General features: G+C 24.5%; 2 protein-coding genes across 3 annotated transcripts in view; both read left to right on the top strand.

Annotated features, from left to right (window-relative positions):
• Positions 1-217: 217 nt before the first annotated feature.
• LOC126907833 (uncharacterized) lies at positions 218-4354 on the top strand. Of its 2 annotated transcripts, XM_050689453.1 has the most exons (3): positions 218-348; positions 1392-1602; positions 2305-4354. In XM_050689453.1, the coding sequence occupies exons 2-3, from the start codon at positions 1392-1394 to the stop codon at positions 3735-3737; spliced, it is 1644 nt and encodes a 547-aa protein (XP_050545410.1). In that variant the 5' UTR covers positions 218-348; the 3' UTR covers positions 3738-4354. The 2 variants fall into 2 exon arrangements, with proteins under 2 accessions (XP_050545410.1, XP_050545409.1); XM_050689452.1 differs by lacking the exon at positions 218-348 and having other exon boundaries at positions 1215-1602.
• A 5292-nt stretch (positions 4355-9646) lies between these two features.
• LOC126907835 (uncharacterized) overlaps positions 9647-12674 on the top strand; it is a 5914-nt gene continuing 2886 nt past the window's right edge. The window contains exons 1-3 of the mRNA XM_050689454.1: positions 9647-9664; positions 10564-10634; positions 11119-11298. Of these exons, the coding sequence (XP_050545411.1) occupies positions 10601-10634; positions 11119-11298 (214 nt within the window). The 5' untranslated portion in view covers positions 9647-9664; positions 10564-10600. The remainder of the gene's footprint in view (positions 9665-10563; positions 10635-11118; positions 11299-12674) is intronic.

The raw sequence follows: 12674 nt of genomic DNA, 5'->3' as shown, positions 1-12674 counted from the left end.
CTGTATGTTCGCGCCGCATGCAAATCATAGATAGCGCGCGCTTATTGTTTCCATCTACTCTTTCTCCGCCGGTTGTTTGGCGGCATCGGTCGGTTATCAATGCCGGCCGATAACTGTATGATATGTATTTTTGTTTAGTAATAGGTTGAGTAATAAGATTTTAGTATCATGTTTCTCCTTGTTTATCAGACAGTTGATTTTTGTTGTTGTAAATCACACGGATGGCATTTTCTATTGTTTTATTTAAATTGCACCGATTATGTTTGATATGTTCAATTGCAAATCATTTGATTAAAATATTTACCTATGAACATTGGCATAGAATAATTGTATACAAAAATCTGATTGGTGAGTTTAGCAGTTACTGTTACATTTATGTAAATTATTAACACATTATATTCATTATTGTTATACCAAACGGATGTTTTGATTATAAAATTTGTCATTTTATACTGAATTGTTTATTGTTATTTGTATAAACTTAATTTTATGTCAGCCAACAACCACAGTCTTCTTTCTGTATAAATTTAAATACAAAGATTTTTTCTTATTAATCAACAGGTAAGCGAGATATTATTTCTCATCCTGGTATTAACATTGTAATTACAGTGGTTATCACACATTATTCCCTATATTATAGAAACTGAGGGAATTTTCTTATAAATTATAGCATTTATAATGTCAACTAAACACGATTTGCGAGCTTTAAACATATCGCTTTGAAAAATTATTGTTACTTATTCAGCTATGCATTATAGTTAAAAATCAATGGATATAACATATATCTAATTCTATATAAAATCAAGGCCAATATATTATTATATCGAAACAGCTAGAAAAAAAAATTAAATAGTACATAAGTTTTTCTACTTCTGAGGTTATTTTAATTAGAAAGTAAACTGGATAACGGAAAATATATAAGCAAATCTAAAAATATTTGAGGAAAAATGTTTTATTAAATAAAATTATTAAATAATTGATTGGTATGACGTAGAAAGGAAAATAATATGTGAATTATCTTTTCCACGATTTATCGGACACTTGTAGATTTATTATTTTCAAAATATTTGAATTTGCACAACTGAACAATTTCAGTTGGATTTTTATAATATATGAATAATAAAATATCGGTTAAATAATATTTATCTTTTAAAAATTAATTTAAATAATTTTATGTGTCCCGAAACATGCTCAATTTCATAACCTACTATACTTATTTAATTAAAATGTAACACAATATTTTTCTAAAACACAAATATTGACGCATTTTAAAATTTTATCAAAAATGTATTGTAGTACAAGTTGAAGTTTGATAGAGCATATATAAATAACTGCATAAAAAACTTTAGTTTGAATATTACTTTTCAGTGTAGTTAACATTTTATTTTAAGATGTTTTTCCATATCTTGAGTTCAATAATTTCGATAAGTTTTATCATACATGGTGTTCAATCAATGGGATGTATAATCAAAGAAGATTTAGACTATCATGTTTTAGCGAATAAGTATTATGACTTACAACAAATAAATACAGGTTGTAAAAAAGAAGAACAGTTAAGTCGAAATGAAGTCCATGTTCTACCTCCACTCACCGAATCACGACGTAATAATCTTCTAATACTTTAATTATAGAATAAATGATTTGAATACTTGAAATCAATAACGAAATATGCGTCAAAATGTAAATAAAAATAAAAACTGAGTTAACTTCAGAACATATTTGAACTGCTCAGAATAAATATAGTCTTAGCACAAAATAATAATAATACTAATAATATTAACATACAAATATATAATACTTACTTGTCAATAAATATTAATACATAAACGCTAAGACTTATAAACAACTCAAAATCAACTTTTTATCACGTTATTGATTTCAAAATTAACTTAATAATATGCTGTTATTAAGATTTCTTTAAGATACAAAACCAAAAAATGACTAAACAATTATTTTTTATTTATTAACTATTAATTATATTACAACAAATATTCCATACTATTTCCAGATACAAAATATGTAATTTACTATAATACAATATTTCTACTCATATTTTCCAATTGATTTTTCTTAAATAAAACTAAAAAGTCGACGTATTAATTAAAAAAAGATGTTTAGAAAACTTAAGCATTAAATAAAAACATCAGTAGATTAAAAATTAAATTTAACTAAGCTCGTCGATTATTTGAATTATTAAAAAAAAATCTTCTTTACCTATTACCTATCTTCAATTATAGCAATGAGTACAAGAGAATTCATAAGCTTATAATACTTAGTAATTTAGTTAATTAATTTTTTTTCAAGGTGATTGGAAAACGCTAACTGACAAAGTTGTTGAAAAAATTAAAAAGCAATACAATAATTTAAAATGTAGTTACATATTTAGTGCATATTTTCATTTTCAAACGATCAAATACTTTTTGCAGAATGGAAATAATATACAATCATTATTGAAAGAAGAACAAATTCAATGGCTCATGTTTAATGAAGAATCAGTTGATATGCTTGCGTCTATGTGGAATGTAGGTATAGGAGATGAAATTAATGAAATATGGTACATGCATCTGTATAACGACACTTTAATGAACTTTATACAAATTGCTTTATTAAAAGGCGTTGATGAGAATTTTATAAATAATATCCTCTTAGCAAATGATTCTGTTACTCAGGTTTTAGAGAAGTTTACTGACAAAAATTGTCACCAAGAAAATAAATTCAACTATAAAAATAAAAACTCAATTCTGTTTAAAAAATATATACAACTTAAATCTAACCCCGAATCAATTCCATTGAGACTAGAAATAATTGCCTCCAATAAATATCAAATCAATGATCTCATAGAATCTAATATAAAAAATGGCGTTTTTATAGAAGGAAATAAATATTTTTCTACAAATTGGCTTTTTTTGAACAATATATTAAACAGCATAGAGATAACTAATTACATACTTGAATCGTTTCAAATTCAAATAAATGGTATATCTATTTCTGAGAGGCTGTTAAATAACTTTTATGAAATGCAGCAATCAATACATTTATCTTTATTCAATAGAATAAAAAAAATTGAAGACTACATTCAAGGTATTTTAAACTTTTTTAAGGCCATTTTCTTGCGTATTGTGTGGAAATATTTTTCGTACTGCAACCATTTGTTCCATTTACATAGGACAAATGATATAAAATCTATAAGGGCTACGGGTTTTCAAATATTTGGTAGTCTTCGAAAAGTATTAAATAAAAGTCATAACGTAATAATTAATTGTTTAGAAGACTTTGTACAGTTTTTTGATCTCCGTAAAGATATTGATTTGTTAGAAATACATAAAATGATTCAGGACAAAAATTCTAACAAAAAATCAGGAGTAGATTTGATTATTGAAAAAATTAAGTCAGTTCTAAATAATCTCTTTTCTAATTCATTTTATATAAATGGTGAGAAAGAAGAAAACTTAGAGTTTTCGGCTGAACTTGAAAGAAGGTTACAAACCTTTTGTCATGTAAATCACCTAAATGTAATTGAAGAAAATGTAAATATTACAGTGAGATATAGTGTTTACAACGCTAAAGTGTTTCTTGCGTATCTTAAAAGGGAATTGAATAACATCAGTTTTAATGTCATACAATCGTTTTTGAAGTTCTCTCGAGAATTGAAAATGGAAAATAATAAGGTGGAAATACATTCAACTAAACATTTAAGTATAGCTAATTTCGTAGATTTGTCAAAAGTTTCATTTTAAGTTTTATTTAAGTTTATTTTTATCCAAATAAAAATTATAATACAATAAATAAAATACCTACACTAACGTAAAGAATATTTTTGCTTACTGATCAAAAAGTTATTTTTAGATTATTTTACTAATTTTCGAATATTGTACCTTAATAATAAACCGTGAGTATCAAGTTAATGAAATAAATATAATATTATATTTTAAAAAGATACAACTGTATGAAAAAAATTAATGCACAATTGTTTTTAATTTTTGTAAAACAACCTTTTGTTTACCTAACTGCCATCATTAAGTAAATCGCTAAATGCCGAAAGGGAATAAATTTATTTTTATAATTTATTATTTTGCAAAATAATAAAAACGAATTATTTTAACAAAAATTTGTATTATAAAGTAGTAAACATAATTTACTACTATGGAATCAAATCCGAGCACTTAAAAATCAAATATTGTTGTAATATACTCGTCACTATTATAATATGAAATAACAGTGGGCTACTCGTGTTCACAATAATAGATTTTCATTTAATCTTTTCATTTATGACTATTAACACTTATTTATAAATTATATTCATATGCTTAAAATAACATGATTGTTTTTAAATAAATAATTCAGAGAATATTTAACAAACGTATACTGTCGTTTAATTATTAAAAACGATTCAGTCATGAGTCACCTTTAAAAATTACTTTTTAAGAAATTTATAAATTATACTTGTAAAAATAATATATAATGAAATCCTAGTTCCCATAGTGACTATTTCACTTATTTTACATAAACGTTAACTTAATTAACTATATTTATAAATGACGGGTCGGGTGTTTTCTGCTACTCTTTACAGGCGAACAACGATAAAACAATCTAATTAAGGTCAATTACAGACAGTAATTTTATTATATATATATAAAACTAATAGACATTCAATATATTGATATATTAACACCAAAAAAAAAGTCGTAAAAGCATCACCCAGCCATCAGCCAACCACACTGCAATTTGACGTTGAACGTCTGCCAAACGCTTCCCAATCAATTCTCCTTTTAAGTATGGAATGTCACCTCCGCTGGTCTTGATTTCCGTTGTGCACTCGCGTAGTAGTACGTAACGGATAAAAAAAACTTTTGGTTGTCGCCTAAACAAGTGGGGTAATGGGCGATTTTAAGCCACGTGGAGCTTGACCGGGCTACATATGTAACTATTGAACAGTACTTGTCTGCTTTTTTTACTCTTATCTTAATAAACAAACACTATGTGTCAACCCTAGTGTTAAATGTAAAAACAAATTATATTAACGTTATATACAAATGATTTGTATACTATCCACGTGTATTAATTTATATATTTCATATTTTATGCTGAACTATCAATAAACGATATCATTACAACAATGACACAATGATGATTATTCGGTGATACAAAATACTATAAAAGGCAGAGTAATCCTTCTCAGTCAGTGCCGAGGGCTTGGGGGAGTCTGTCTCCAGATATTCAAAGAACTGTTATAAACATGCTCTTGACATCTATACGTAAAATTCGTAATCATCATTGTTGCAATTCTCACGTGTTAATTTATGAACTAACACATTTGAGTTCGTGTTATTTTGTTATTACTTGATACTATTAAAAGTTATTATAAGAATAAAGAAAAATCATCAGGTAAGATTTCAAATCAATAACAGTCAATACTTATATTATATTATAACACAATCATTTAGAATTAATAATCTGAGTACAGAATGATAAAGCAATAGATCAAATAATTATATTAATCTTTAAACTTCAATTAACTATAACTGACTAGTTCGTACCTTATACATAATCACATTACATGGTATTCGTGAGATGGCCACCGCCTCTTCGTTGCCTCAGTGTATTATTACAGGTACTTACTAGTTGGGTCATTTATAATATCTCTATAAGAGGAACCTTAATTATTTCCTTTTATATCTACTTGTCTTTATTGTTCTAAACCCTCGGACTCTAAAACCCCGATGTCACCAATGTCGAGTCATCTTTATTTTTTATTATTACAATATAGAGTTCAAACACTACAATTCATTAAAGAAAATATGCCATATTCTAGACAATGTTCCATCATTCCTATAAAAGTTGATCTGTCACATTTAAATTGGACGGTTTAAATGTGTAATTGACTTGAGTAAATAACGTAGCCAAGTTTTCTTAAAGAAGTGTCACAATCAAATGAAAATAACAATTTATTTCCAAACATAAATTGGACTGGCCCTACAAAAGTGGTTTAGAAAAAGACTGGGCCGTTTTATGAAACGGATATCGCGTGAATTTAAAAGGTCTACATGATAAAACTTCAAAAGGGCCGGTTTTTCGTATAATTAGAGTGATGAACAGTTTTTATCAATAAAAGATTATTAAAAACTTTGAACAGACTAAAATAATAAATGAACTTTTTTCAATTTTAGGACACATAAAATTTATATTTAATGAATGTAAATAAAGATAAATTATTTTTCAAACTAAATATACCATCAAAAACTAAGAGAATATTGTTATAACAATCAATAGTAGTTCTAAAAATTGAATTAAGTTGGGTGATTTTAAATTATTATACATTATTTGTAGATTATGACTTGGTTTTTAATTTATTTGTACGTGAATCATCTCTATACATACGTTTACTTGTTTAAAAATATGTTTGTTTTTAGTGAATATTCTTATACGGTACATTCCTCGTCTTCTTTATTCATAAAAGTTTAACAAATATCTATATTATTACCCACTGTGTGTACCTATGATTCATCAGTATTATAGATTAAACAAAAAAAAAAAATTAATAACTTTTTATTAAAAAGTTTTAGCAAGGCCAAAATATGGCTTCAATGATATTAACTATAATTTTAAAATTTCCATGATCAAACCCAATCTACTATATTGTCACAGGCCAGTACGTTTAGTAAAGTATTTAATTGTTAATTATTGACCAAATCACTCCATTTGAATGTCCAAATGTATGAGTTTCTATCTTATATCGTTGCATATGTTAGTTATAATGTAATAAACAAACAAAAAAAATAGGTTATTAAAGACGGAGCGGAATATGTATTAGTTTTTATTATCTCGTGGTTAAACTCTATTGAGTTATCGAATAATAAAATATCCCTACTTCATCTTCTTTTATTCTTGTTTATTACATGAATTTTTAAGGAATAAAATATGCAAATAAATATTCTCACTTTCCTCTCGTAGTTGTCTGAATTAATCTTATGACAACTTCTCGGTTCAGTGTTAACAATCGTCTGTAGGACCTTACGTTTATTTCTATTAATTAGATAAGTGTGTATTATAGATTTTAATCATCAATATGCGCTTTCATTATTTCGACAGTATGCGTCGTTCATAAAATACGCACTTCAAAAGGATTCTTTACAATGAGACCTGCAGCTATTATGATATATTATTTTTTATAATTTTCAAACCCTTTTCATATTTTAATAGGTTTTACTAATAATATTTTCGATAAATTCTCTATAGTCAATATTAATATTCTTAAAACTCTGAACTTTTCAAAATAGAATTATAAAAATATGTCTATCTATATTCAAATTATAATCAACGTTTTTCAGCGTAAGGACTTAACTGGCGCGGACACAGTTAACCACGTTAACATTTATTAAACATTATTACAGTTCACCTCTTACTAAGCTACACGTCAACTGCATACACGTTATCAAAAGGTAAATGATATAGTCCTTTATGGCTGGCGGGTACATTTTCAGAGAATATTTCCAAGATGTAGTTTTTTACTCTATAAGCTATATTTTTAATAATGANTAGTTTTTTACTCTACAAGCTATATTTTTAATAATGAACTCTATCAGGACTACTAGCTCTAGAATAAGCTTGTCAATGGAAACAGCACACTTCCAAAATATTCTTTCTTAAATTTAGTACTACTCTTTATCTCAACTGCCTGCACATTACCGGAAGGTAATTGGCATAGTGCTTTCAGGCTGGCGAGTACACAGGCATAGAGTATTACTATTGTGACTAATTAATTCTAATCACAATATTAGACTTCTTAACTTTCCATAGCACATTTAAAGCTGTCCAGAAATGAAGGGCACAATAATATTTAACATCTTTGAGTCTTCTAATTATTAAATAAGTAAAAAGAAATGATATTAAAATTCTATGGAGATATTTGGACGAAAATTAAATAAATAAGACTTGTTATTAATAAAATATTGATAAATTATCTAAAAAAAATATTCACCATTTAGTACAATATACATAAAAAAAATATAATTGTAAATGTATATTATATATTAATATATATTTATATATATAAAAAAAAACTAAGTCATAGTTTTTTTTAGTTATAATATTTGATAAGTTTTTGTAAATAGTAATCACTTTTCCAAAAAAAAACTCTGTAAAATTTAAATTTAGCACAATTCGAACATAAGATACAACGTATTAACGTAATTGGGCGGAAAAATCTCAAGTTTTGCAGAAATTATTTTTTTACTGGTTATATTAAAAAAAAGGACAATCCTAGGAATAATTCGAAAATTCATCAAGTTCCTGGCATTCTAACTCCAAAATAATCTATATTTTTAGAAAAAATTCATATTTTAAATTCTATACTTTACAAAAATTTTATAATATGTAATATTTTTAAACAATTTTTTTTTCTAAATTTTCATCAACTATTAGTAATAAAGAATATAAAATGAAATTTTTGGTAAATTAAGTATTATACACTTGTGTAAGTTGTTAATTTGAATTGGTATATAAAGATAGAGTTTGTCAACGATATCGATATCGACGACTTTTTTTATTTTTCCCACAATATTGATTATTTTTAAAATATCGCAATAATAAAAAAACACTGTTTGAATTTTGGTCACTTTGTTATTGAATATATATTATTTGATATTAGGCCAAAAATAGTTCGTGATAACCTTATTATTTTTTGTATATTATTAAATATAGATTTGAGATAAGACGAAAAATGATATTTATTGATACAAAATTCTATTCTTAGATTAGGTTTTTTATTATGACATTCTTGTTGTTCCTATTTTTAATCAATCACGAACAAAGTACGGCACAAGAAGAATTAGAGAAAAAATTCTTTAAATTAGAAGATATACAGCAACAACTGATTAAAACTCAATCTGGAAAATAAAATGAAATTATTAAGCCCCAAAAAAATCTCTATTAGATATTAGTGATGAAGGTGATGATGTTTAATTCTGTTTAAATTTTATTTTTGAAAAGACTAAAATTTGTTTACAGTTATGACAAAGCAATAGAAAAAATTAAACAACACTTATAATCTTTTTTATTGTTATTGTTATTGTTATTATTATTTAAAACCAAAACACTAAAACTATAATAGAATTATTCAATAATGAACAGTTTCATCCATTTAATACATAAACAATACAGGGTGTTCAGTAAGTAAGGAAACGGTCTACTATTGTCCTCATTATTTGTAACAATTTACCTGTTTTTTTGCTTTATGAAAATTTTGTACAATGATTAAGTCTTTTAACAAAAAAAAAAAATTATTTTTTCATAATAAAAGGTAATTTGATTATATAAATCGTTATGAGATATAGCTCTATATTATCTATATATTTTTTATATTAATTTCATTATCTGATTTGGTAAGTATACCATTGTCTGATTTTTTCAATAATAGTAACTTAACGGTATTTTTGAAAATGAAAAAAATGATGAAAACATTTTAAATTTAAATTTCAGTTTTTAATATAAATTTTTTTTCAATATAGCCATATAATATCGCTGAAATTCAATACGAAATCGATATCTAAAAATATATCGATGACGAACACTAATAAATAGTATAAAATATATTATTAAACAAGTCATAATTTTACAATATAAACGGGATATTGTTTTTATTTTTATCAAAATCAACTCTACTTCAGTAAGTATTAATTAAACTATTATTTTTATTGTAATATATATTTTAATTTTTAATTTTATTTACTATTCAAAATAACTTTAGTTAAAAATACCCAATTTACTGATAATTTAAATTAAGCATGCAATTTAAAATTTAAATTTACATTATTTAATAATGTTGATGTTACGTATTTTTATTTACACGTAAATTGCCGTTTCAATTTGATGTAGTATTTTTTTTTTTTAACTGCATGTCATCAAAAAATCATAGATTCTTTTAAAATAACTTTGTTTAATGATACTCTTTACAATTTAAATACATAGTTTATCCTATATTTTGAATCATTCTACTCATCCATCTAGGCGTTCTCAACTCTACTAAACTCATTCTATGTTCTATTCTCTTGTCAACCGCTCAATAATCTGAACCATATATCACTTCAGTCTTATAAAATTAACCTTTCAGTCTTTTTGAAATTGTCTTATCAGATAACATACCAGACGATTCTCCCCACTTAACTCTGTGTCTTACATCATCGACAATACTACCGTTCCTTTGTACAACTGATCCTAAATACTTAAGACTTTCTACTACCAAGTGCTCGCTTATTGTCACTGATCTCCTCATTTCACCTACCTCGTGTTCTCATTTGTCAAACTCGTACTCTACGAGTACCCTGTCTGATTCTTACTTAGTCTTCGACATTATTATAATTTGAATTAAGAATTATATAAGAAGGATCCATGAAATCGGATGTTGTTACTCATAGATTGTTCAGATAATTCGAAACTGGAATTTAGATTATACTGATATTTTATCAAATACAAATCAATATCCTATTTCAAGAACATATTCAAACTTGACTATACTTAATTGACCCTAATATAACAAATTTTCATTGGTATATTATTTTTATGCAGGTTTTGAAACAAAAGCTTTATTTTATTGTGTTAAAATATGATCAGTAAGTCAAGAATAATATATTTTCGCAGTAAGTAATTAAAAATAAATAAATAAAAGCCTTGTCCTTATTTTAATGCTTTACAAAAAAATATAAATAAATTTATGATTAAATATATTTTTTCATCAATCAATATATGATTTGGTAATACATATAATTTACAAATAATGAAGTTAAAAATAAATCCGTTTTTATACCTCTTGTAACTAAGGTGATTTACTTGATTGACAAATTATTTTTTATTATTAATCGTTTAATTAATTTCAACAAAATATAGATAGTATTTGTAAATTATTATTGAGTTGAAATGTTTTTAAACAAGTGTAACATCATACATTATATAAATAAATAAATAATATTATATTCTAAAAAAGAAATAATTCCATAAAATAAGTTTAAGAAATTTGACCAGAAATAGTATTAGACTAAGTTTTCAACCAAAACATTCAGTATTCTTGAATACTAGTTAAAGAATACACAACAATTGAAAACAATATTTTTTTAAAATTTACAGTACTCTTGACTTTAATTTTCTTGGGAGAGCATAATGTTATGTCAAAAAATAAATTTAAAGAAGAAGAAATAGAGTTTCATGAAATAGCAGATAAGTATTTTTTAGTACAAAAAATTAATACAGGTTACAGAAAAGAAGTTCCAAAAGAACTTGAAGAAATCTATTCCTTGCCGAAAAAAGGTAATATTTTTTTAATATTAAAATTACTAATATTTTGCTTCGAAATTATTTATATAGTTACAAAGTAAATATATAATTTTAATTTTTTGCGCAATTTAACTTAATGAGAGTTGTGTTGTGAATAAATAGTATAATTGATTTATAGGTGAATAATAAATTTTTAAGTTATTTAAGTTTTCATTTTTATTATTATTTTCTATTATTAAATTAAATAATAATAAGTTTTGAATCACACCTATATAAACAAAAATGGCCCGATTTAAAAATAAGTATATAGAAAAAGGTACATAAATATTATTTATCATAAAAAAATTGTATTGATCTATACATTTTTCAAAAAGTTATAGAAATATAAAGTTAAAAATATACAATAAAAAATCCAAGAATTTTAACACAAAAATAACATATGGTAGCCATTTTCACCGTGAAAACAAAATAAATTCCGAAAAATAAACAAAAAATAATATTTATAATAATAAATAAAAACACAATTAAAAATTATTTATCAAAATAACTAGAAAAAATCACAAAATTTTCTAAAGTAATGTAAACAAATAAAATCATGAAATATTGTATTATATTCAGAGTTGTTAAAATACGGTATTTTATTTTTTTGTTGTATAATATCGTATAATACACTTATAATACCGTATAAATTCTTGTGGCACCTTAAAATTTGGGAAAAAATAAACTTTAGAGTGATTATTTTTCATAAAACTCAATAAATAAATAAGTACTTACTGAAAAAGCCTTTAGCAAAATTGATGAAAACAAAATGTTCAGGGAGTAATTAGTTAAAGTATTGAACTAAGATATTTCTCTATCCAGAATTCCTCTCTAGAGGATGATTTAGTATCAACTAAGTACCAACTATAGTCAATTTGCAATAAGATACCACCCATGATGTTAAAGGTCTGAGAACTCTACTTTTTTAAACAAGTATAAATACACAATTAGAATTTTACCACATTAAAAACTTAAAATTTTTAATAACTTAATAAATAAAATAATAAAACTTACTTTTTCCCTACAAAAAAAAATCCTATCCTTTAAATAAACTATTAAAAAATTAAAATATGGCATCTTACTATTAATCTTAAAATCTATAATTGTATTAACGTTTGTTACCTTAAAAAAAATAACTTAAGCACCTTATCGATTATAAATTTTAGTATCACAGAGTACTAAGAATTAATTTTAATTAAATTAAAATAAAATCCAAAAGAATATAAATGTTGATAAAGCTTTTTTTTTTTTTGATACAGCCGGTATAAAATAATTTTATACAAATGTATCATACCTTGTATCATACCGTATAATACACATGTATAATACCAACTCACATCTCTAATTATATTCATAATTTTTTTTTTAAT

The sequence above is a fragment of the Daktulosphaira vitifoliae genome, unplaced genomic scaffold (assembly GCF_025091365.1).
Source record: "Daktulosphaira vitifoliae isolate Bord-2020 unplaced genomic scaffold, ASM2509136v1 Scaffold_5, whole genome shotgun sequence".
Lineage (NCBI taxonomy): Eukaryota > Metazoa > Arthropoda > Insecta > Hemiptera > Phylloxeridae > Daktulosphaira > Daktulosphaira vitifoliae.
Note: the sequence above shows the minus strand (reverse complement) of the source record. Positions and strands in the feature narration are given on the sequence as shown.